Source organism: Eleutherodactylus coqui, chromosome 12 (genome assembly GCF_035609145.1).
Source record: "Eleutherodactylus coqui strain aEleCoq1 chromosome 12, aEleCoq1.hap1, whole genome shotgun sequence".
Lineage (NCBI taxonomy): Eukaryota > Metazoa > Chordata > Amphibia > Anura > Eleutherodactylidae > Eleutherodactylus > Eleutherodactylus coqui.
The window spans coordinates 42,218,534-42,245,622 of record NC_089848.1 but is presented as its reverse complement, the minus strand read 5'-3'; the positions used below and the strand labels follow the sequence as shown (position 1 = coordinate 42,245,622).

General features: G+C 42.3%; 1 protein-coding gene across 1 annotated transcript in view; it reads left to right on the top strand.

Annotated features, from left to right (window-relative positions):
• The window catches only part of LOC136586667 (collagen alpha-6(VI) chain-like), a 143,490-nt gene that overhangs the window by 70,452 nt on the left and 45,949 nt on the right, over nt 1-27,089 (top strand). Inside the window, exons 12-25 of the mRNA XM_066584829.1 lie at nt 704-1,041; nt 1,129-1,207; nt 2,157-2,302; nt 4,158-4,250; nt 4,989-5,042; nt 9,323-9,394; nt 10,849-10,875; nt 11,649-11,693; nt 13,076-13,129; nt 15,629-15,691; nt 16,053-16,118; nt 18,840-18,893; nt 21,444-21,479; nt 23,132-23,194. Coding sequence (XP_066440926.1) covers nt 704-1,041; nt 1,129-1,207; nt 2,157-2,302; nt 4,158-4,250; nt 4,989-5,042; nt 9,323-9,394; nt 10,849-10,875; nt 11,649-11,693; nt 13,076-13,129; nt 15,629-15,691; nt 16,053-16,118; nt 18,840-18,893; nt 21,444-21,479; nt 23,132-23,194 — 1,190 coding nt within the window. The remainder of the gene's footprint in view (nt 1-703; nt 1,042-1,128; nt 1,208-2,156; nt 2,303-4,157; nt 4,251-4,988; nt 5,043-9,322; nt 9,395-10,848; nt 10,876-11,648; nt 11,694-13,075; nt 13,130-15,628; nt 15,692-16,052; nt 16,119-18,839; nt 18,894-21,443; nt 21,480-23,131; nt 23,195-27,089) is intronic.

Sequence of the window (27,089 nt, the reverse complement as noted above, 5' to 3'; positions counted from 1 at the left end):
GTACTGCACACGGTCAGATGTGGCCCTAAGAAGGACCGTTGGGGTTCTTGAAGACGAAGATAACAGCCTGACACTCTCCCTATAGCAGCTACAGCAGGACAGCACTTTCCCTAATGTCTCTCAGCATGCATCTGTGGCGAGCCGGGGCCGGCCCCAGTTTATATACTCGGGTGTCACCTGATCTCCCCAGCCACTCACTGCAGGGGGGTGGGATAGGGCTGGAACTTCACAGGAGGAAGTTGTAATGCCTTCCCTGTGTTTCTATTGGCCAGAAAACGGCGCAAACTTTTCTTAAAAGAAAATGGAAGTGACTCGAACACCGCGTGGTACTCGTCTCGAGTAACGAGCATCTCGAACACGCTAATACTCGAACGAGCATCAAGCTTGGACGAGTATGCTCGCTCATCTCTAGACGTATGCAAAAAGAGAAGCCGTGCGGATGGTTGTATGGTAGTAAAACTAACAACTCTAAGCAACTTTTACATCACCAAAATAACTTTATCAATGGATAATGTACAAAAAAAGTATTGTGCAAGCCTAAGACCTCAATGCAGTATACAGTTGTAAGTAAATACACACGTGAGCTACAACCAGTGTTATATCATGACGTTGTTATATTGTACGATTGACCAATTTTATAACTGCTGTAATTGTTCATACTACTTCCTGATATGTTCTGTATTTTCTCTTTCTCTCTTCTTAGATTGTTCAGTTGATATCGTAGTTGGTTTTGACATATCAACTTATCCCAAAAGTGCCAAGTTATTTAGTGGGCAAAACGTTCTGGAAGCCCGCATCGCAGATATCTTAAACACCATGATGAACTTGAGAAGTCCCAGCTGCAATCCTGGTGTAAAACCTCAAATCAGTGCAGCCTTTTACTTGCCGAATGTTAATAGAACAATTTCTATTCCCTTTCACACCTATACTCCGGATTTAGCTCAGACGCTCATCAACAGTAATGTCACTGGACCTTTCAATATGACATCAAGTGCTCTTCAGTTGATGTGGAAGACATTTAAAAACTCAGATATACAAAAGGCAAGTGCAGTCATGGTTACATAACTTAGAATCCAGATGACTTGAATTCCTGTTCTTCAAATCATACTTTCTGTTTTTGCGATATAGATGATCGTGGTCTTTACAGATGGCCTAGACGAAAATGTGGAAGACCTTAGCCGAACAATGCAGGATCTTCGAAGGCAAGGTACAGTGCTATTCATTCATTATTTTTTTTGGGGGGGGGGGGGGGGGGGTAGTTGAGAATTTGGCTTGCTGATTCTTGTAAATCAGAATGGCTGAGCTCTTTTAATGTTCCTTCCTATGCTGAAACTTGTGTCAAGACTAGACTGACTTATATTGGGGGGTTGTGTCATGTGTCACATGATTTAAAAGTGGTGAATTTGAGAATGTTCTATTAGTCAAACCTCTCATACAGCCTTGCTTGACTGCAAATCATGAACCTATAAAACTATTTGCTCATCTCTTCTCAGGTATGAGCTGAAGCATCTCTGAGATCTATAAATTCTGTTATGCATGGATTGCTGCTATATGGGTATATTCACATAGGCATGTAAATGTTGTGGGACATCTTGCCCTGAAAGTCCACAGTATAAATTCAATGTTGTAATTTAAGTCCCATGGATGGGATTTTAAAAATTTTGTAAACATGATGCAGAAAAATTCTGCAGCCGAATTGACATACACTGTGGATTTTATTGATGACTTCAAGGCAGGATAGGTCAATAGTTGATCAGCGGGGGTCTACAGTTCGAGATCCCTGCCAATCGTCTGATTCCTGGCACTCACTTAAGTGGGAGCTGTGCCTGTAGTACCAAATTGGGCCGCTGTAATGTTGACAATGGAATCTGCTTCCAGCGCTTTCCACACTGACAACGGTCTTGATGATCAACTGATCTGCGGGGATTCTGAGCGGTAGAATCCAGTTGATTGATGACCTTTCTTGGGGAAAATTCATCAATAGTAAAAGTACTGGAGAATCCCTTTAATCTCTCATGTAAACCTAGCTTTTATGTGTATTCCCTATAGATATCATTGATGTGCTGTCCAAGCTTACTGATAGGGTTTACTGCTAATATGTTGCAATATTTAAAATTATGCACTTTAATACTTTCATCTATATATATATATTTTAGGGTTAAATGCCTTAGTAACCGTTGCTTTGGAAGGAGCAAATCGATATGATGATATCAAACATATTGAATTCGGCAGAGGCTTTGAATACAGATATCAGATGCATATTGGGATGCCTGATATTGGAGTTAGATTAGCCAGACAAACTGTGAGTTTATTTAATTTTATCATGCCTTCTCCTACCTCCCATCTTCACCTGGCATCCTGTCCACCCTTGCCCTGGTCCGCTCTTCCATGGTTGGTACCCTGCTTCTTTTCACCGACTCCTCTGGTTCTGTGTTGCCCTGCCCAGTGTCACTGGGACCTCAAGTGTTGTGCACACTTGCTGACTCCCAACTCCTTAAAGGGCCAGCTCAAACCAAAATCCTCCTGCTTCTGACATTGCCTGCAATCCCTGGTGTTATAATGTTTCTTCCTCCAGTCATGAATGTCTGAGCAATAAGGTCTATAATGTAGCTGTTTTTCAAATATTGTTCAATTCATGTTTTTACGTTTAACACAGCTTGTTTGACTACGTTTACTGTCCATTGACTATATGAGATAGATAGATAGATAGATATGAGATAGAGAGATATGAGAGAGATAGATAGATAGATATAAGAGGTATTAGTGTATCTTGACGCCGCCAGGAAGTCCTGGTGGAGTCAAGATTGAGAGGAGAGTGACGCCCCCTGTACATGATTGGCTGCATAGCTCAGATCCTGGCAGCCCAGTAAGCTAATGGTGCAGGTGCAATTGCTTTTAATGCATGGCAGCCTGCAACTAGGGGTCATCATGGCCGGCGCTGCAGGCGAGGATTGGCCCAGCTGAAAGCCCCTTTCCCTGCCGACGGACCAGAAGGCGGAACCCCGCTCTGTGTTGAAGCGCAAAGTCTGGTCGCAGGCGATGGTTGCCCCAGTGGAAACCCAGCTTCCCCGGCGGAAAACCAGAAAGCAGCACCCCGCTCTGTCTTAAAGTGCAGAGCGGTGTCGGCATGAGTGAGGACACAGTGCCCTGAAGGCCCCCCCCCAGGCCACATATCTGTAACAGCAGGGAGGACACAGTGGCGGACATCCCGTAAGTCATACACGCCGTCCACAGACACAGCACCATAGCTGCAGTGAGCCACCAGCGGCGTGCTACACTCCTTTACATGCATCCCCCCTCCACACTGCATGAGCAGAGCAGAGAGCCTACAGCGGAGGCCGTCTGTGAGTTAGAGGCTGCGGCTGCATAGAGCAGCAGGAGGAGGACAGCTGGGAGCCTACAGTGGTGTGGAAATTTGAGTTACAGCCTGCAGACGCATACACCTGCAGGAGGAGGACAGCTGGGAGGCCACAGCTCCGGGTCCAGGGGACTGGTGTTCCACTGTGGAGGGCTGCTCAGTCACACAGCACATAATACGCCTCACATTTCAGGCATTTTGCACCTTCCGGGACCTGCAGCTATTGACCCTATCGGGAGCTAGGGGTGTGGGAGGGGCATTCCTCCTGTCAAACCCTTAGCTTTGGGTGGCGTCAAGATACAATAATACCAATATGAGATAGATAGATAGATATAAGATAGATAGATAGATATGAGATGGATAGATAGATATGAGATAGATAGATAGGCAGATAGATAGATAGATAGATAGATAGATAGATAGATAGATAGATAGATAGATAGATAGATAGATAGATAGATAGATATGAGATAGATAGATAGATAGATAGATAGATAGATAGATAGATAGATAGATAGATAGATAGATAGATAGATATGAGATAGATAGATATTTTTACAAACTGTAAATTCTTCAAGATATGATTTGTGTTCATACTTTGCATACTTATTAAACATGATAAAATTTTCTTTACAAATACTGTAAATACTAATGTAGTAATGTGGCAATTATACAGGAGATATGCAATATGGTAAGAAATATGTAAACTTTAAATTAATTAATATTAACTATAATTAAACTATCATAGACTGTATAGTTACAGCAGTAAAGAATTAACAAATCTTTATTTCTCTATTAGTCCCATGTTTATGAGAAGACGTGTTGCTGTGTATTCTGTAAATGCATTGGAAACAGTGGACCACCTGGAGTCCAAGGAGTAGAAGGACGAAAAGTATGAATAACAAATATCATTCGTAGTAGATAAAGATTGTACAGATGTGCTCATCTGTAGTGTAGATATTGTGGTTTATCACCAAAGAGTCTTTACTTAACCACGGCACAGTTAAAGCACTCAGCTGCCAGTTGGGCATCAGTGAGAAAGAATAATATACAAGATTCAGAAAAATATTCTAAAAGTATAAACAAATCAATGTAGCAAACAGCAACATACGGAGAAGAGAGGGACCCCCTAACAAGGTCACGTTGGCTCCCCATAATACGATCAAGTTTTTTTCCCCAAAGATATAATAGCCCAATGCTTGTTTCCTTCTCTACATCCTTTCCATTACCCTTGGGCCATTCTCCCACCCTTGCCTGCTGACAATACAGTTTATTTGGAGAGGGCTGTCCTGTACATTTTCTTGCCAGCCAGTAGCCAAAGGGATTGGACCAACCAAGGCTGGGTATTCTTTCTCCCAGGGTCCTACAGCAGCCACATAGTCTATTTCTAAAGTATGTTCAACCTTAGTGGCTGCACCATATTTCTCCATTAGTGTGGGCCATGTTAATGAATGCAGCTCTCATTATACTATAATACTGGTGTACTGCTTGGCATCTTTATCACGTTATATTAAAGTATTAGTCATGTCTTACAATATACTTTTCCAATGTCAATATTAAATGATATTATAATAAGCATAAATACAGTTATAATCTGAATTCATATTCTGCATAATTCCCATTTATACAGGGACTGCCTGGACCAAAAGGTTTTTCAGGATATGACGGAGAACAAGGGCCAGAGGTGAGTCTTCTGTATCCATTCTATGTAGTTCATTGTTTGATATGTGGAGATGGGATTTTGCATATCTATCCTCAGAGAAAAGGAAATAATATAAGGGCAGACTATATGTACCAGGTGCTCTTTTTCTGCCATCAATTTTCTATGTTTCTAAATATATGCAACAGCGTTGCTAAAAGGTAAAAAGATCCTTATACCGAAAGCTCTGTGCACACTTGTGCTAAGCTTGCCATTTTCATGTCTCATTATGGGGGGCAGGAAAACAGGATGCTGAGTCCATTCTGACATTAAAGAACGGTGCTGGATGGACAATATTGATTATAATGGCATCTAAAAGAGAAAAAGGAAATAGCATATCTCACCATCTACAATACAATGCTGTCAGGCATTCCTTGTAGAAGCACAGAGAAAAAACACACCAGACTGATTCCCAAGCAATTGACACAAAGCAGAAATATGTCTCCAGCCCGAAGTAGTAAATGTCATAAACATTTATTGAATCATGTTAAAAGCCCATTAAAAACAATGCAAACTGGTTTCGAGCATGAAGCTCTGGATCGCAGCATACATTAAATGGCAGCCAAACCTTAAAGGGGTTGTCCCGCGCCGAAACGGTTTTGTTTTTTTTTCAACCCCCCCCCGTTCGGCGCGAGACAACCCCGATGCAGGGACCTAAAGAAAGCTTACCGGAGCGCTTACCTTAATCCCCGCACTCCGGTGACTTCTATACTTACCGGTGAAGATGGCCGCCGGGAACCTCTTCCTCCGTGGACCGCAGCTCTTCTGTGCGGTCCATTGCCGATTCCAGCCTCCTGATTGGCTGGAATCGGCACGTGACGGGGCGGAGCTACACGGAGCCCCATAGAGAACAGGAGAAGACCTGGACTGCGCAAGCGCGGCTAATTTGGCCATCGGAGGGCGAAAATTAGTCGGCTCCATGGGAACGAGGACGCTAGCAACGGAGCAGGTAAGTATAAAACTTTTTATAACTTCTGTATGGCTCATAATTAATGCACAATGTACATTACAAAGTGCATTATTATGGCCATACAGAAGTGTATAGACCCACTTGCTGCCGCGGGACAACCCCTTTAAGTTATACACCAGTGAGCTATACAAAACATATGGAGTGGACCGTCAGCCCCTATCAAGTAATCTATGCAAACAATCTTATAAAACAAATTATCAATTAAAATAGAATTCACACCCAAAGGAAGACAAGAACACTTCTCCATGGTCTAGTATGCTTGTCGGACCAAAAGCTTTTATTGCCATCTCTTCCTCACACTTGCCGGTCAACCTTTTCAATGCCAATCACATAAAGTGAACTTGTTTTGCCATGGTGATGTTGTGTAAAATGTAAAGGGGCAACAGATTGATTACGTGTTGTGGCAGCAGAAACTTCCAAAAGATGTTCCGGTTTTCTAAATCTTAACTCTTTCTAATCCAATTTTTTTCCCCTACATTCCCCCCAGCTCTAATTTATTTGGAACTGGAGAGACTGGCATTCGCCCTTCAACCTCTTGATCTCTGACAGAGATCAGGAGGGTGCCGTTGGTCACATGATCGCCGGGCAATCCTCCTGATTTGGGCTGGGAGTGACAGCTGCGGTCAGGAGGCTCCTGGCGGTCACATGATGTGTTATTTCCGCATTTTCTCTGCATTTCATAGCATTAATTGAGCGCTGTGTAATGTGTAAAGGAGGAGGGAGAAAGGGATAAAAACACTTTCTGCCTTCTCCTAAGGGGTCCTCGATGAGGACCAGGGCAAGAGTGCATCTGCGCCCAATGTGTCTGACGAGCAGGTGCAGATGCACTCTTGCACTGCAGTGGCGGGCCTGTTCCGACATCGGAGCTATAGAGGAATTTCATGATGTCAGAACAGGTCAGTCTTTGGGTTGGAAAGGGTTAATTTATGTGTGGCACAGCCAATGTATTGTACATGACAAGAGGAACACTCTATAAGATATACTATGTAAGAGGTGTCACGGTCAGTATATTTTTGATGGAATAAGTTCAATGAGTGACATCTGATATAAATGTAAAGCATATTTTAATGCACTTGCAAGTGCTGTATCGGCTGTGACCATACCTATAGCAATCTTACTGCCATGTAGAAGACAAATGAGAATATGAGAATAAGCTAGGCAACAATTACCTAAAGACATGGATTTCTTTGCCACACATTGGATTCTGTCTTGAGTAATAATTAACTATAGCCTTAACAAGAAGAGGGTGGGAATAACCGCTTCACTCAAGCCTAGTTCGAATTTTAGTGCTTTCTTGACTTATAAGGATTCACAAAAGCAAGCCCTCTAAGCTGACTAGAGGCTTCCTGTACAGTGAAGAGACAACTTTAGCCATAATTAGATCTCCTGTTAATTAAATATCTAGAAAAGAGATAATAGATATGTGGGAATTGCTTGTGAATGACAAATTGTCATCATTATTGTTAATATAGGTCAAAAAACTGCAGTAGACTTCCAGATATGGTGGAGGAAATTGTCTATTTAGTGACCATACCACTGTATAAAGTGGCATTAGATGCTGTTAGTCACTTCATGCTTGAAACATGTTTTCTGGGGTTTTTTTATGGGTAGCACACTCCATTGATTTTAACGTGGTTCAACAACAGTAGATCTCTAAAAAAGTAAAAATGGCTCATTTTTTGGTTAAAGCAGGTCATTTTAACTTTTTTGTAAAATTGATACTAAATTGCATAATTCTTTATCAATGAGACAATATGATAACATTTGGATATCATCAATTAAACTTTGACAGGGACTAAAAGTGGTGAACTTCCAACAGATCAGGCAATCTTAAACAGCTGGAGATCTACTGTTGTTGCTTGAGAGAGTCTTGATATTTATTGGTACCAAATTGTGATAGAATCATTAGAGGGAATGGGCATGTAAGTTATCGTGGACATTGTTAGGTTCCTAAAAAACACTGTCCTTGGATAGATATTACTTTTCAAAGGTTATTCAAGAAAATAGCTACTCTCCATGCAGGCTGTGGAAATATATCCTAGAAGTCTATCATCCTAGGATGGGTTTCCACAGACTGCATAGACAGTAGCTATTTTGTTAAATTCATGAACAACCCCTTTAAGCTAAACTCATATACAGACGATGCAGAAGATTATAATAAGGGTAAGGCTTAGTCCAAATGCATAACACATCCAGTGACTCACAGACTATGTCTTCTCTAATTGCAGATTTTCTCTTTCCTTATCTTCTCCATTCAGCCCAGGCCACCATGACTCTTCTTCCAACCGCGACTCGTTTCTGCAAAGTTGTCTCTCAAAACCTATTAGGTTCCATATTTTTTAATAGTCATCCCCACCTGCTCAACATAAACTTCCAATCCTGGTGCCCTAACAGTGTCCTCCTGTGCTGCCCCAAGTGTAGTGCTGCATAAATAATAGTAAAATCACTAGTCACCCCAAAAATAATGTTTATATATATATATATATATATATATATATATATATATATATATATATATATATATATTCTAAATAATATTAATGCTGCACATGTAGTGCCCCACAAAATGACTGTAAATAGACAGTGTCCCATCAATACTGCTGCAAATAATGCCCCAGAAAATAACTGTGTACAGATCCCGTCACTGACTCTAATTAATGTTGTGCATGCACCCCCAACAATAATGGTGCTAAGCAGATAGTGTCTCAATAGTATTTGTACCTCCAACAATAACCCTACCAAGAAAATAGAGACCCCAATAATGCCACTCAGGGTAACTGAAAAAAGTGGTTAGAGGATATAACAATCTATCATTAAAAGTGCCCACAAAGTACCTAAAAAGGTAATTTTGCTGGAGTGCCCCTAAAGTGCCTGGAAGTGTACCCATTATAGTAAGTGACTATATAGTGTCCCCCAAAATAACTGTCCCGAACAGAGTACCCCTGAATGGTAATAGTCTTAATAGTGTCCACCTTAAATAATTGTGTCAAAAACAGTTGTCATGTCCTGGCTGGTTGCAAACAATGACAAGTATACAGAGATCCTGTAAAATTAGGAGAAATGGAAACACAAAGTTTCACTACTTTTTAATATAAAATAAATGAACTACGTTTTCTACAAATGAAGCTTTCCAATTAGAGAAATTCAGCGTCACAATAACTGATAAGCTGAAAGTTTTGAAAACTGCATGGAGTGAATATTGAAGACCCGTATCTTGGTTTAACTATACGATTAACATAATAAGCTTTGTATGGTATTCTGTTTTTAAGTATACTTTGACTTTTATCTCCTAAAGGGCAATAGAGGGTTACCTGGTGCAATGGGTGTAAGTGGTGACAAAGGATGTGATGGAGTCAAAGGCCCCAAGGTAACACTGTGAATTTAAATGTACGTTATTAGAATAAAGCCTTAAAGAGGTTGTACTGGGATCACAAATTACCCCCTATCCACTGTAGACGGAATTACCTGCTGATCGGTGGGGTTTCACTGCTCAGACCCGCCCGCTGATCTTGAGAACTTAAGCCCACACTGAGCAGGATGGAGGACACGAGGCGTCCGCTCTTGGGATTGATTGGGGTCTTAGCAGTGAGACCCCACACCCTGACAATCAGCAAAGTATTCCCTATCCTCCTATAATGAGTTTACAGGATCTGAATGTAATATCTTTCTAGATACTTTGTAGGGGACATTTATATCACATGCATAGATAACATTTTAGGGAAGACGTGGTGCAGAAAGCAGCTCACATGTGCACCATCGTTACCTAACGTACAGACTATTTCTTCCCATTTTTTACACTTGGATGGCAAGTTTCCTGATTTTGGTCATAGATGCAAACAGCACAGATTTACAACCTTTTCATGACTGTTGTGATGTAACCATAGCTCTGAGCTTTCATGTATTATTAGTTTACGTTTATTAGTTTTAATCAGTGTGTGATATGTAAACCAAGGCTCTAATGAAGTAATGCTTGGGAGGTCCAAATCTAAAGCAACAAGGCTAGAAGGAGAAAAACAATTAGCAAGATTCCAATTGTGTCTGCCAGCTGTCTAAAGGAAGTAGCTCTGGTAACTAAATGTCCGATGATTGCTTTCTTGGACATCCCATAATAAGAGGTGGCCAGAATACATCTTCTGGCAGAACCTATAGTTACCACATATGGAGCATTCCAAATTATGAGCCAGATGCTAGAGAGCCACATGTGCCAGTCCGAAGGGGTCAACACTTATTAGATGCACATTGACCAGTTGCTACTACTATCTAATGTGAATGGAGGGGTCCAGATTCCCCCCCCAATCGTGCTAGAAGAAATAAATATTGGACATGTTGGATCTCAACATGCACGATCCTTCATTCTCACAAAAGATAAGCTACAGACTAATTCCCGTCTGTCAATTATATTGAAGGGGTGGAGGCGGGAGGAATAGCTGTCAGCCAAACAAGTGTTTGATTCCCATCTATCTAGGGCATACAACCAGCACAGGAGAAGCTGCAGTCTTGGTTCTGCCCCAGATAGTAGCATGCTTGCCGCAGGCACTGTGCAAGGCCCAGGCCACTCCAGACATGACTGATAACCATGTGTCCTATACAGGAAGCTGGAAGCCTCCTGGAGGAGATTTACAGTAGTTGACAACAATAGAATTCACAGAGCTCAGATGATTTGTGGTTGTCACCATGTTCTATACATTCCTGGATTTTTCAAAAAAACCCTTCCTAAAAAACCAATTAAGTTATACATAATGAGCGGCAGTGCTTATATTTACTACTAACCATTTTATCTGTATTTATATATTTTATGTATTTCTTTTTCTTCTTTCCCAGGGGAACAGAGGGTTTTCAGGAGAGCAGGTCTGTATGTCTACGCCTGTATATTTATGTGCCTGTTTTGCAATTTTGTTAATTTGCTGATTAAAAGAGGGAATCCACCTATTCATTATTCCCATAAATGTACTAAAAGGGAGTTTTAAATCTGAGAAATCAAATTACCAATGCATCCAAATCTGTGCGACAGAAATGGGGCAGAACATGAATTCAAAATTCAAGAATGATTTGTTGATGCCTGGGCACATACGGTCGAATTATACTTAGATTCTATTCTTTAACTTCATATTCCCATCCTCTGAATTGGTTCTTAATAAGAAACAATCATGTTAATGGACAAGATCTGGATGAGTCCCAGCTTTCTAGATACATTTTACACATAACACCAGAGACACAATTCGTCACATTCATTTTCATCAAATATGCAATCAGTCTGGAGACTTTTTCTAAAAATTCTTGTTTCATGATAAAAAATTGTAGTTAGGTTTGTTGCATGTCATTATTTCCAATTCCAAAGTTCTGGCCCATATAGACACAATACATCAGAAGGCCTACTTTACTGAGATATCATAAGATGAGGTGAAACGATATATGATACACTGTATCATTTTTACATAAGTTACATTGTATCTTTTTTTTTCTTAGCTCATGTAGACCAATGTATGTAAAAAATACCCACTATGTATACTGCTGCCTCAAAACTCACATTATACACACACTGCCTTACTGTATAGTAAAACAGAGCTGCTTGAAATAATGTACTCAGTCGAAAATAATTTTGTGTCCTCTTTTTTATTTAGCATGAAGAAGGAGAAGGTGGATTTGATGGACTTTATGGAGAAGAGGTATGGTGCTTTTTATCTATGTACACCGATCAGAAATAACAATAGAACTACCTGTCTAATATTGTGTAGGTCTCCCTCATGCCACCATAACAGCTCTCATGTGCCAAGCCATGGACTCCACCAGACCCCTAAAGGTGTTGTGTGGTATCTTTCACCAGGGTATTAGCAGCAGATCCTTTAAGTCTTGCAAGTTGTAAAATGGGACCTTGTAAAATTGATCAAACTTGCTTTCTGATACATTTCACAAATGTTAGACTGAACTGAGATCTAGGACTTTGGAGGCGAAGTAAAAAAAATAGCTCAAACTCTTTGGCACATTCCTCGAACCCTTCCTGAACACTTTTTGTAGTGTGGCAGGATGCATTATCTTGCTGAAAAAGGTCACTGCCATTAGAGGATACCATTGCCTTGAAGCAGTGTACTTGGTCTGCACAATGTTTAGGTAGGTGGTATGTGTCAAAGTAACACCCACCTGGATGCCAAGACCCAGCAGGGCATTTCCCAGAGCTTTCCACCTCATCTACCAGTTTGCCATCTTTGTATAGTGCATCATGGTGTCAGCTGTTCCCCAGGTAAGCGACACACATATGAACGTCTGTCTACATGACAATGTGACTGATTAGAGCAGACCACTTTTTTCTTTTGCTCCATGGTCATCTAAGAGATCCTTCACACAAGAATGATGCATTCATGTTTGCGAGAGCGTGACGGGATTGTGCTCTGAATGGAGCGCTATCATATCCTCTTACAAGTGTAACCACACTCCTTTATTGTACTTTTTTGTGCTGTTGGGCCTGTTCACATTGATGTGGTATATAACTGCGCCATGTTTGAACAGGCAGGGCAGCCTACTTAGTAGGTGAGGCAGTTGACTTAGTAGGAGGGCCAGCCTAATTAGTTCCTGGTGTTATCAATTAATACTGCAAAATTGTGCATGTCAGTGCGCAATTCAGTTTGGAACAAGTGCATATTTGCGCACCCCATAGACTCCTATGGGCCCTCGGGTGTGCAAATGTGCACAAAAATAGAGCATGTTGCATATTTTTTCGCGTGACCAAATCTTGTGTGCAAAAATACTGCATGTGAGGGAACCTATTGAAATCAATGGGTTTTAATGGATGTGGTTTGCGCCCATGTGAAGGAGCCCTAACGGTCACAATTTGGCCCAAGTCAAAATTGCTCAGTTCCATGCACTTGCCCATTTTCCCGACATTCAAAATATTAACTCTGAGAAGTGCCTGTTCATTTGCTGCCTAATATATCCCACCCCTTAACAGGTACCATTATCTTCACCAATCAGGAGTTTGTAGTTTCAGTGTTATGGCTGACCTCTTAGTTATCTCCATAAAAGTCTCAACTACCATTTTTCTTTCTACTTTTAGGGAACGCCTGGACGTTCCGGAATGAAAGGAGAGAAGGGTGAAAAAGGAGTTCCAGTAAGATGCTTTTAGTTTGCTACAATATACTGTGTTTAAAATCAGTCGTTAGCTGGTTGCCAAGCATCCGGGAATTGGTAGTCTCACAAAATAACATGATCGTAATGATCAGATTTTTACGTTTTTACGCCTCATATCGTATCATTTGATCTATAGATATTCATCTCTTATGGTATTACTGATGATTTTCTGGAGTTTTCCAATCTGGGCATAAACTTTGGCAAATCATTTGACTGGTTGCTAAATTGGACGAGGAAAAAAATAACAAAGGAGATAAGAAACTCTCGTCATACGTAAGATATCGACCACAAAATATATAAGAAATGCTATTAATTTTATCACAAACTGTTTTATTCCGAACAAACATTTATTATGTAAATAAGTACAGGATTCTGATGTAGGCCTCCTGTCCACGGGGGATATATCATTGCGTTATCTTCAGCAATAATCCGCACGCGGGTAACACAATGAATGCTTTCCATTGGATAACTATGGAAAGCACAGCCTGATGTACACTAGCGTAAATCCGCTGCGATTTTCCGCTCGCGTGTAAAAATTGCGTCATTCCGTGATTTTACGCAATAAACCTATTATTAATGATAAGTTCATTGAGGAAAGTCACGGTGACTTTAGCGTTCTCCCACGGTGGCTCCCGTGGTGGAAATCCACTGCGGGAAACCGCAACATTCGTGAACAGGTGGCCTTAAGCACACATGCGATCAGTGTATATGTTGGAATCTCGGATGCAGGACTATCATTGACATGATATTGATGCTTCTGGGTCCGGCTTGTGTACCAGTCACCTTGATTGTACTAGGATAATCTGGTTTCAGAGTAGATACCTGACCCTAAATGAAGCTTGCTGATGCTACATAGCTACCCTCAATCTCTACAGAAGGTGAGCACGTCCACTTTTAATTTCATTGCAATTTTTATTGTTATCATTACATATACAAAACGCATCATCAATAAGATTTAATACGTTATTTGCCAATCACCCCATAAAATAAACCCCAGTATAAGTGATTAGCTCCAAAGTTAGGTCTAAATGGAGTAATTTTTTTGTTGGAAATTTGGGGCCCATTGTTTCACAGCCCAGTCCGAATTTCTTGTACTTTGGTGAGGCAAACCAAGGTGTGTTTAACCGGAATGATTATCATTCAATTTAAACGTGAGCCGACAACTGTATGAAGAATGAGAATGGTGCACCTCTCATTCATTGTTCAGTTTCAGCCGGCATAAAAATGATCATTGGCTCGTTGGCTTCTTGTTATGTTGAAACACTGATAATTCAGTATTACACATAGGAATGTGAAACACTAAACGATAAGTGAATGAGACATTCACGACTCTCAACGGTGATTGGCATGTCTAAATAGGCTGCCGTGTTAATTGTAACTGCCATGGTCTGTGTCTTTAAAAGGCTCTGTAACTGCTAGGCCTTGTACCTATGCCCATTAAGTCTTGCTCTTTCTGTGGAATAAAGTTAAGGAGCACATGCAAAATTGATCCTTTTACATTTTGGCATAGTGCACAATATATGGGGCTGGATCGGTGATGGTACTTGGGCATTGAGGCTGACCTCCAACATCTGATGCTGGTGGAGCAGTCAGCCTCATGCAGGCACTCATGCAGACAGCTCGTGGCCTAGATGTGTTCACCAGCCCACCATCAAATGCCAAAGATAGTTGGAAGAGTAAGAAGCAACTTTGCAGCTGGGAACAACAAATGTGTAAGATGATTTCTGACATGGCGCTGTAATCTGGTTCCACTGTACTCAGAAGTAGACAATATCCAATGAAGAGATGTTTGCGTATCACCACTGAATGAAGTATAGACCGATGTCTGAATGATTACAATGTCTGCTAGAGGAAGAACAACTGGAGTTTCATATTTTGCCCGGAGCATGGAGCATCTGGCTGCTATTAGGCCAAACGAGTCTTTGGAACTTAGAGTAGCAATGGGATACGGGTCCAGTTGGCAACCCTCTCTCCCCTCCGAACCCACCATAGGAGAAAAAAACCTGAACTCCATGCAAGTGACTGGCAAGCATCAGTGGAGTATATTATGACATTTTTCGTCTGAGACAGAAGCCAAATGTTACCAATAGAACTGACCAGCTGACCACAGGTCTAATGACTATGTAACTGTAGCCTGCTTGATCAGTGTCCAAACCCAGCCCATTTTCCATATCCACACGTATCTGCAAGTTGTGCGCCAAACTTGCCCTGGGAAGATTCCCAGTTTCAGGAGGTCTTTATGCTATGGGGAGAAGCAGTTTTTTTGTGTCACTTGGGCCATGCACAAAATTAACCCCTTTACATTCTTTGTGCAGTTTTATACATTTATCTGGTTATGAATTTGAACTTGGCAAGCTTCACGAGAGCAACTGTTTGGGTCTGTTTACATTGTACATTCTGCTTGGACCATGATATCGAATAAAAACTGTTGAACAACCAGTTGGGAAAATGATATAACACTGATGAATATCCTTAACAGGGCAAATTTGGAATCTCGGGGACTAAAGGATATAAAGGACCTAAAGGCCTGAAGGGTGACATAGTAAGTCTACAAATTATGAATGGTCATCCATATACTTGCCTTGGTATATAAATTCAGTATTCTTCAATACCATACACTTTGTATAATTATTTAAGTCTTACAATTGTGTTATGAAGCCTACACCTCCTATATATGCACCTCTGTACAATAACCCACTACTGATTGAATATAATAATACAGGATATTAGAACACATAGTCCACATATCATGATGATATTCTTAACACATAGTGCATACTGTATTGTATAATGATGCATATACTTCAATAGAATTATTAAAACTTATACAACTGCACATAGTATAAAGCCATTTTTTTCATTCAGCCAATTCAACTCATGTATGAACTTTTCTTTGTTTTCAGGGAGAACCTGGAATCGACAATGATATTGTTGGACCTGCAGGACTTAAAGGAGAACAGGGCGTGGAGGTTATTATGCAATTCATTATCAGCATACTTTATATTTCCTTTAAAGGGATCCCTGGGACTTTTACTATCAATGACCTATTTCAGGATAGGTCATCAATATTTGATTGGCTGCGGTGCTTCACTTAGGATCCCTGCTGATCAGCTGATCCCATGAACGACTGTCAGTGCAAACAGTTCTGAAAGCAGATAACACTGTCCACATTGCAGCGGACTGATTGAATTCAATGGAAGCTGTGCCTGCAGTACCAACCTAGGCCACTGCTATGTTGACAGCGCTGTCCCTCACCAGAAGGCTGGATGATCAGCTGATCGTCAGGGATCCCAAGTGGCAGATACCTCCCTTCCCCCTGATCAACTATTGGTGACCTTTCCTGAGGATAAATCATCAATAATAAAAGTCTCAGACAACCCCATTAAAGGAAAGGTGTCACCATAAAATAAACTATTATATAAATCATATTTTAAGATTTTTTGAAATCTTTTTGAAACATTTTTGGTCACAAACTATATCTTGAAAAAAAACGTAAAATCATTCAGTTCTCAAACTGACCTCAGAGTTTGACACTTCCTGATCTGTAGAGAAAGCTCTGCAGCAGTCAGACTGAAAGGTGGCCCCCTATATGTAGATAACACAGGATCCACCATTCACAATTGGTGACAAGTTGTGACTATCTACTCCCCTCCCTGCAAAATGACCCCTGTACAAGTCACAGAGCTTGTCTAGAACAGACTCCCATACTAGTCTATAGGTCAGCTCTTGTACATTCTGTGCATGGCCCATGAAGCTGCTCTAAAGTATCTCTCTAAATTCTGCCAAAAAACATATCTCTGTGGCAAAGTTAAAGGGGTGGTCTCGCGAAACCAAGTGGGGTTATACACTTCCGTATGGCCATATTAATGCACTTTGTAATATACATTGTGCATTAAATATGAGCCATACAGAAGTTATTCCACTTACCTGCTCCGTTGCTAGCGTCCTCGTCTCCATGGTTCCGTCTAAATTCGCTGGCAGCTTGCTTTTTTAGACGCGCTTGCGCAGTCCGGTCTTCTCCATTCAGCACGAGCCGCTTCAGTGTGCTCCCCGCTACAGCTCTTCTGCGCATGCGCAGACGAGCTGTCACTGCTCGGGAGCGCGCTGAAGCGGCCATTCTGCACCATCCTCTGTTAGAGGAAGGTGCAGAAACTGGAGCTGCCCAGCGGAGAAGACCAGCCCAGCCCAGCCCAGCCCAGCCCAGCCCAGCAGCCCCGAGAAGCCTCCCAGGTAAGTGATGGGTCGGGGGGGGCTGCCGCTGCGCTGCCGCTGCGCCGGGGGGGGGGGCTGCCGCTGCGCCGGGGGAGCTAGCGCTAGGCCGGGGGGGCTGTCGCTGCGATGGGGGGGGGCTGTCGCTAGGCCGGGGGGGCTGTCGCTGCGCCGGGGGAGCTAGCGCTAGGCCGGGGGGGCTGTCGCTAGGCCGGGGGGGGCTGTCGCTAGGCCGGGGGAGCTAGCGCTAGGCCGGGGGGGCTGTCGCTGCGATGGGGGGGGCTGTCGCTAGGCCGGGGGGGCTGTCGCTGCGCCGGGGGAGCTAGCGCTAGGCCGGGGGGGCTGTCGCTAGGCCGGGGGGGCTGTCGCTGCGATGGGGGGGGCTGTCGCTAGGCCGGGGGGGCTGTCGCTGCGCCGGGGGAGCTAGCGCTAGGCCGGGGGGGCTGTCGCTAGGCCGGGGGGGGCTGTCGCTAGGCCGGGGGAGCTAGCGCTAGGCCGGGGGGGCTGTCGCTGCGATGGGGGGGGCTGTCGCTAGGCCGGGGGGGCTGTCGCTGCGCCGGGGGAGCTAGCGCTAGGCCGGGGGGGCTGTCGCTGCGCCGGGGGAGCTAGCGCTAGGCCGGGGGGGCTGTCGCTAGGCCGGGGGGGCTGTCGCTAGGCCGGGGGGGCTGTCGCTGCGCCGGGGGAGCTAGCGCTAGGCCGGGGGGGCTGTCGCTAGGCCGGGGGGGCTGTCGCTAGGCCGGGGGAGCTAGCGCTAGGCCGGGGGGGCTGTCGCTGCGCCGGGGGAGCTAGCGCTAGGCCGGGGGGGCTGTCGCTGCGCCGGGGGAGCTAGCGCTGGGGAGCCGGGGGCTAGCGCCGGTTACCTGCTGTTGGTCGGCGGCTGCGGGGCGTCTGGTCGGCGGCTGCGATGCGTCCGGTTGCCATGGAGACACAGCTGGCGGCGTCTCGGGAGCGCGCACGTCGGGCTGCAGCGAGCGACTGGGAAAGAGCCGGCGGCCATCTTGAGGAAACTTTTATAACTTGCTGAAACGCTGGAACGGTAAGTACGAACCAGCTAGAAATGTCATTTACAGGGGGGCTTAGTAATGTATGTTTAATGGGGGGGACTGGGCAAAAAAAAAAATTAACTGCTTCCTCGAGACATCTCCTTTAAGATTTCAGTTCCCATAGTCATGTACAGACAACAGAATAAAAAAATATGCAATTAGAAAGTAAAACAGATTAAAAAATGTAATATGTGTCTATCTGGTTTTAATTAGGGAAAATACTCTTTAAGTTATTATCACCATAGTTGAGTTACTTGAGCAACAATGAGGAGGAAGATAAGATTCCCCACAGTCTCTTAAATAGTCTGATTTTCTACAGCTGTAGGAAGCTGAAAGAATGGGTGGAAGTATTTGGAAGCAACAATTAGAAAAACTAATTAAGTAAGACCTTGTATGAAAACAAAGCTTCTTTATTTACACCTTTAATAACTCTTTTAGGGTGAACCCGGATTGGAAGGGGAATCTGGAGAACCTGGTGCCCCTGGACGTGATGTAAGAATTAAAGGTCTTATGTGTTATTGCAATAAGTGGTGTCTTTTTATTATTATTATGAGTGCGGGTTATTTATTAAGTGTGAGATAAGACTAGAGGAAAACCTCTCAGAAATCTTTACCAAGAACTTGTTTTCAGGGAATCAAAATATCTATTGTAGAAGTTATTGCTATACTACATTTCACTGTAGTAGACATTGCAGATTGTAAGGCAGGAAAAAGACATCCATCCAATCTGACCTTTTACAGATGTTACAGAGTTTAGCTTTTCTGTGATAACTTTCTGTGACAAGTTATCTAAAGTCATTAAAAAGTGAATTAAACACAACAAAAAACATTGTAAAGCAATTGTAAAGGTGAACAAATTGTGGCAAAGTATCATAGTGCATTATAAGACATGTAACATTTTGCTGTATTTGTAACCTGCAATGCTGATCCAGAGAAAGGCAAAATCACTTTGCGATAGCAGCCAATTTTCCTTATGCCTCTTTCACACGGACGTTGTGATCTTCAGGGCCGCCCTCATCGCAGCTGAAAATCGCATGAATGGGAGAAAGCCACGACCAAGTCTCAGCTAAATCTCCTGTTTTCTCACCTGTTTACACAGCGGGGCTGCAGCGTGTATAAGCCACACCCTGGAATTCTGTGGGCCAGGAGGAGAGGCCTTAGTGCTACTACAGTCTGTCCTCCTGCCCTTGTCGGCTGATAGTGGCAATAGAAGCTCCCATAGAATCATATGGGAGCTGACGGCAAGGGGAGGGGGAGGGACTTAAGCAGTGCTTGCCATGCTAAATTCCCTCCCCCTACCTCCCCAGCCTATGGGAGCCGCCAGCAAGGGGAGGGGGAGGGACTTTAGCAATGCAAGCTGCTGCTAAACTCCCTCCCCCTTCCCTTTTCTGCCAGATTTCATAGGAATTTATTGAAACGGCCGACGTATTCTGACCTATGTTTTCCGGCAGCGCATAAAAGCATCCGGCCGAACTTACGTGCCGTTGAATCGCCAATCTAAACAGATGCATTAGAATCCAATGCTTCAGATGTCCGCGATAAGACGCTGAAATGGGTCTTATTTTAGGAAAAAATTCATTCCTGACTCCAAATCTGTTAGTCAGAATAATCCCCGAATTAACAACCCTTCTGAAGTAATCAGTGACTATAACATGTAATATTGTTGCACTCAAGAAAGACGTTCAGGACCCTCTTATACTCTAGTAGTGAGTTTGCCATCACCACACCCTCAGGCAGAGCGTTCCAAAGTCTCACTGCTCTTACAGTAAAGAACCCCCTTCTATGTTGGTGTAGAAACTTTCTTTCCTCTAGACGTAGAGGGTGCCCCCTTGTTACAGTCAAAGTCCTGAATATAACTAGATGATGGGAGAGATCTCTTTATTGTCCCCTGATATATTTATACATAGGTATTAGGTCACCCCTCAGTTTTGAAGTTTTTTCTAAACTTAGAAAATCCCATTTTTGATAACCTCTCTGAGTAATGTAGTCTGCCCATGTCATTTATTACTTTATTTGCCCACCTTTGTACCCACTGAAGCTCTGATATGTCCTTCTTGAGTACCAAGGCCCAAAACTTTCCACAATATTCCATGTGTGGTCTGACCAGTGACTTATAAAGAGGAAGTACAATGTTGTCATCATGCACCCCTAGACTTCTTTTGATGCAGTCCATAATCCTATTTGCCTTTGCAGCAGCTGCCTGACACTGGTTTCTCCAGTTAAAGAGTATCTGCACTCGTGTTCCGGCAGCCGTTTTCGTCTCCTTCCGGCAGTTAAAGACGACCCATACAGTTGCATAGGGAGCTTATATGGGGTCACCTTCAGCTGCCAGGAGGAGACAAAAATGGTCAATGGAGTAGAGCGCTTCAATGTGAAAGCGTAGGTATTCTTTAAGTTTACCGTTAGCCAAAATCCCCAAGTCCTTTTCCATGTCAGAGTTCCCCAGTGGTTTTCCATCTAGTGTGTAATGGTGATGTGTATTTCCTCTGCCCATGTGCAGAACTTTACATGTATCAGTGCTAAACCTCATTTGCCACATTTCTGTCCCCAACTTATCCAGATCCATTTCCAATAGTATACTATCCTCTTCTGTTTAAATACTTTACCCTACTATTTCATCATTTTTAATTTGTGCCCCAAGTCAAGAAAAGCCAAAATAATAAGAAAATCTAAAAATAAAATCCCAAGCATTGTAAATACCATTAATTGATGCATGATTTCTTCATGGTGGCTTGGTGGACAGCACAGTTGCCTTGCATCCCTTGGGTTTAGACACAACGCATGACAATATTTACATGAAATTTGTATTTTCTTACTGTATTTTTGTGTATTTCCTACAAGTACTTTGCTTTGATGTCATTCTCCAAAAAACTTAACGATAGATTAATTAACCCTCAACTCTGTGTTTGTGATTGGGAAATTAGATTGTGAGAACCACTAACGACTGAGACTGATATAAGTGAGGATAATCTTTGTAAAGCACTGAATATGTTGGTGGAAATAAAATAAAACTTATAATAAAAGTCTGTTTTCTATATTTCAGGATATTTCTGGAAAAAGAGGTGTAACTGGCGCGCAGGTATGCTTCCAACAGGGGGTTTAGCCAGGATTAGTTCTACAATATACTAGATGCAGCAGACCAGGAGGTCCATGTCATTGATGTCTTACGTTATGAGATCACATGTTGGAAAAAAACATCATATCATCCTATTTAAGGGCAACTCTATTCCTAATATTGGAAACTTGTGAGCTGGCAATCATCAGTGTGGAACAAACTTCCAGAGTTGGAAGAAAGGGCTAGAAAAACACAAAGACACAATCCTATAGTATGTGTCAAATGAGTGGCTAGATCAAAAGTCACTCACTTAGTAAAACACAATAAGAGCACATGGAACTACTGAGCGTGTTGTGTAATATAGCACATTAAAATCTCTGCAATGTTCTTAGCATTCAAGTTAACACATAGTTTGAACATTCACACAGTGGATTACAATCTAGTATTATTGATGTATATTACACTCCAAATATTGCCGTACAATTTTTGTCACCTAAAAAGTTGAGAAATAGAAAGTCTTTTTACATTGCCCAATGATTGGGTTAGAGCGTTCCTAAGGACTTTTGTTTCCCCGATTATTGGTCTGTGTGAAGGAGCCACCGATCAGCTCATTTGTTGGGTAATTGTATCTTTTTTACAGTACAAAAAAATCATCGTTGTTGGCGGCACATTTCCCCATGTTCATATGAGATGTTCTGCCAACCATAATGAAACTCTATGAGGATGAACGATCTTATGAAGAATTGTTCATCCCCCATAGAGCCTGTCTGAAGGCTCGGTAGATGAGTGTCAATCTTGTTGATTGGTACTAGAGATGAGCGAGTATACTCGCTAAGGCTAACTACTCGAGCGAGTAGTACCTTCGCCGAGTATCTCCCCGCTCGTCTCCAAAGATTCGGGGGATGGCGAGGGTGACAGGTGAGTTGTGGCGGTGAGCAGGTGGGAGCGGGGGAGAGAGAGATCTCCCCTCCGTTCCTCCCCGCTCTCCCCCGCCTCTCCTCGCCCGCCGCCGGCAGCCGATTCTTTACAGATGAGTAGTTAGCCTTAGCAAGTATACTCGCTCATCTCTAATTGGTACGTCATCAGGAAAAAATTGCATACGGTCCTTTTACATATAGCAATAATTGTTCATCAGAGTGAAGGAGCCAACAATGTCACAGTTTGCTCGTTCGTTAGGGCAGTCAGTTTAAACACAAAATAGTCACTCAGTCCACGGTACCAGTGAATGAGAATGACTGAATGTTTGGTGTTTAAACCAAACGATTAGCGAGAGAGCAATGATGATTATGATCATGCTTGCATAACATGAATGATAAGCTTACAAATTCCCGTTCATCGTCCAATCATCAGCCGTGTTTACAGTGAACGATTATCATTCAAATTCAATCGATCCAGCGATTTATTTATTTTTTCCAATGATTAGCGTTTCGTGTAAAGGCCCCTTAAGTCCAATGAGTTCTAGTTGGGTTTGTAGTCACATATGTGTTACAAAAGAAGCATGACAATTGCTTTTGTTCGAAGACACATTGGCAAAAAGTGCAACGTTTTCTGATGTATCCATTTCATTACCCACTTTTTATACTGATAAATAGTTATAGAGGCAACAGATGACAAATGTGATAAATGATTGGTAAATGTATTAATGATGAGTAAACAACATCAATTTTCTTCTGCAGGGAATTAAAGGGGATGATGGTACCCCAGGCTTTGATGGAGAACAAGGTTTAGCTGGTCCTCAGGTAAAAAAAAGTTCTTCCATTCCCTTCTATATGTAAAAGAAATACCAAAAATGAAGTTCCGAAATTTACATTTTTTAAGATTTTTTTTACTTTCATGACATGAAGGTTGGAAAATTGAAAGGAAAACTCTATTCACATATATATATATATATATATATATATATATATATATAAATCACCAGTTTGTATGGCTGAATGATTTGGATGTATTGCTTTCACTAAATCAAGTTACATTTTATAGATGACGCACCACATTTCCCCACAGACAACTATATTGTCTAATTATTAAGCCATTTTTCCATCTTGAATTTTCTCATTATGAAATCTGTAAGGTGTGAAATGTCTACATGACAGCACAGCTGGTCAGGAAACAGAGTCACAGAATAGATAAAACTGTAATTCTAAATGATCTCACCCAATAAATGATCAACAACAGACATAGAGTCTTAGATAGGACAGCCCCATTGAAATGAATGGAGCCCTGGCCGCACAAGCTCGATGATCCATTCACAGTGACTGCCATTGTGTGGGAAGAAGCGACTCCCACAGTGACAGTGGGCCATAAGAGTCCCGTTCTGGAGATCGGCGAGGGTCTCTGTGTTTAGACTCCCACCGATTAATAAGTTATCAGTAAGTGGATAGAGAATAACTTGCAATTTTGGCACAATCCCTTTAAGCATTACAAATTCCCACCAAGTTAACTACTAGCATCACTTTTTTAAGGGGAGATGTTGCTTGTGAATTACGGCATATCAGTTAGATAGAATGTGAGCAATGGGAGTCCAACCACTTGGTTAATGAAGAATGCATGGTCACTTCCAATAGAAACTGGTGAATGTGATGGAAGCAGTGGAGCTTGCTCATTCGGCAGTTTCCGTATGTCCTATTTATTTCTATAGAGTTACTGCATGTACACAGCCATCCAATAAGTACAACATTCTGTATTCAAAGAACTTGCTAGATACAAGGACAGTGTTATACAGGGTACTCTACAATAGTCACATGTAAGCCCCTTGTCAAAGGAAAGACTGCATTCATAAGTTCCCTATCCACAAGTTTCATTATTGAATGAATATAGGAATGGACTCCAGATAACTGACAAGGATAACATTCCTCATTTTAAAATTCCTCCACTTATCTAAAAAAAGCCATAATCATTAAAATATGGTGCTTTACTCAACACCTATTCCTAACATGATTGCATGCAGCTGTTTATGGCTTAAACTAAGAGGAAACATGGCGATGACCACCATGGTTTCCTTTATACTGATATGCGTATTTGTGGAATGAAGAACACTTTTTTGCTCGCAAATCGACGTACTTTACTCTACTTTTTGCACCTTTAAGAAATGTTCTTTTGCGCACAACAAACAAAGATGAACCGATTAAAATGGCTAATGAGTTACAGATGTGTTTTTCCAGCGGAATTACGCAGTGCTTCACGCATCTCCTTGCATATTGCGCACACATTTACGCCCCCCCCCCCCCACTCATTGACGCAAATATGTTGAAAAACAGAGCATGCTCTTATTTGTTTTGTGCAACGAAAATGCTCGCTCAAAATACAGAAATGTGAATGAATCCATTGAAATCAATGAGTTTTACTGTCTATGTATACGCTTGTGTAAAGCCGGCCATAGTCAATAAAACTACATTGTCGTACGCTGGGGGTTAATGAAAGCAATAATAGCAAAATATGTTTTTCAAAGCCCTTCAAGTGACTTTTATTCTTATGTATGCTTTAAGCGGGACATAATACAACAGTTTTGTTTCTTTTACTACTCAATGCAAAGATCATAAATAGCTTTGCTTGTCGTGAAATTGCCCAGATTTTTGCAAAAGTGGATGTGGTATGTCTGACCCAATTTTTGACAAAAATTGTGGGAAAATCTAATTTCCAGTGTAGCCAATCAGCAGCCAGGGTGCTTTGATGAAATCACAAGATGTGTCCTCCATCTTACATATGAGCAGCACTTTCATTGGACATGTGCATCGCATTACTCAGCCATGTATAACATAGGCACTGAGCTAACAGTGACCATTTTACAGATCAGCACAGGACAAAGAAGCTGCAACATATTAGGGTGGACATAGTAGCTGCATTACGTTTTTATGCCTATAAAAATCATGTGCTGTACTTAAAAAGAGATAGTTTGCAAAGGATATATTCTTTCTGCTGTGAAAGATTGTGTACCAGCAATGGGGCAGTCCAAACAACTAGAAAGAAAAGACCAAGACATTGTATGCACTGATGTCAAACCTTTTTTTTTCCCCCAAAATAGAATGATAAGGTGGAAGATGATGAGGTACTTGATGAGGGTGGGTCAGTGCGTCCGGTCAGCCCTCCACAGGCAATGTGTACTCAGAGGCATTTAGAAATGGAAGTGCCAGCTCATGGTGCTCACTGTAGCATAGAGTCCACTCAGAACAAGAAGAAGGAGGCCCGGAGCTAGGTCTGCTCACATGACTTGTGTAGCCTAAGCATTCTTTGAAACCACAGATGATGGCCTAACAGTGGTCATCTGTAGCAAGAGTTTAAAATGCTGCAAGAATGTAAACAGCCTCAACACAACATGTATTAACAGCTACATGAACTCCCTCTATACACTGTCTTGGAGAGCCCATCTGGGCAAGAGGGCAAAGAGTCAGCCTCATCCTGCTCCCTCTCGCTGTTGTAGCTACCTCTTTCTCCACCTCCCTCGCTGTTCAAGCAGTAGGGACAGTTTTCTTTTTGGGCAGTAGCACGCCTACTTCAGGCCTCTCCTCCAGCACTGACTGCAGGCTTCAGAGCCGGGAATGGGAAATGTAGAGCAGAGGTTGAGCCACCACCATCTTCTCTGACCTTGTCATCTACACCATATTCCAGCATGTCCCAGATCAGCAGCCAGCTACAGAAGCATAAAAGCGTACCACTCCAACCAACCTCGAGCGTAGAGCCTGAAGGCAAGTATTGCACAGCTGTGGGGCCGGAATTGCTGCCCTTCATGCTAGTGGACACATACACCTTCCGCAGTGTGATGCTCCTTGCCAACCCATAGTACCAGATGCCCAGCCTCTTTCTTTGCCCATAAAGTCTTCCCTGTCCTGCACCACCATGTGAGTGTCATGTCCTCACTCTCCCCTTCTGCCATGCTTGGCTGTTCTATTCAGCTGGCAGAAATTATCCTTGTAAAATCTTTTGACATTGCATTTAAAACAAGTAGCATGCCGCTGTCTTACTACAGCCTACTGTCTCTACAGCTGTTACTTAGAGATGGACCATGCTTGGTTGTTCTGTACATCTGGTAGAACTTGTCCTTTGCAAAATTTATGACATTGCTTTTAAAACAAGCATCGTGCTTGCTACCTCCATTGGTGCAATTTTTGATCCAGAAGACCCTATATGTGCCTTCTTTTGTTTTCAGTGACACCCCTGTGCTATAAGTGACTCCTATATCACTGTACAATATTTTCACCAATTTTTAGAAGGGGCACAGTGTTCGCCAATCGCCAGATGTCTGTCTGTATTCCATACAATTTGGAGTTTTGGCTGCCCTCCGTTTCTTTCCAAAAAACTCAGAACTTTCTACAAGTTCTTTAAATATCCCAGAGAACACATGAATAATTTTCCTTCTAAAGCCTACAGACAGGAAGAGAAGCCATTATTAGCTAAACGATGTGGTTTAATTGACTTGTATCCAATTGTAACAGAGGAATCCTTGCTCCAGTAAGAAACTTGTCCTACGAGAAGGAGAGGTAGATAAAATGAATGTCTCTCGTGACTAATAGATTTTCCCTCTTTTTATTTCTTCTTTTATATTTCTAGTTGTGATATTGGAAACAATGAAATAAGAGCGGAAGGGGGTCTATGGTCAATGTTACTAGTGTGTTATGTTTTCCTTTTAGTGTTCCTATA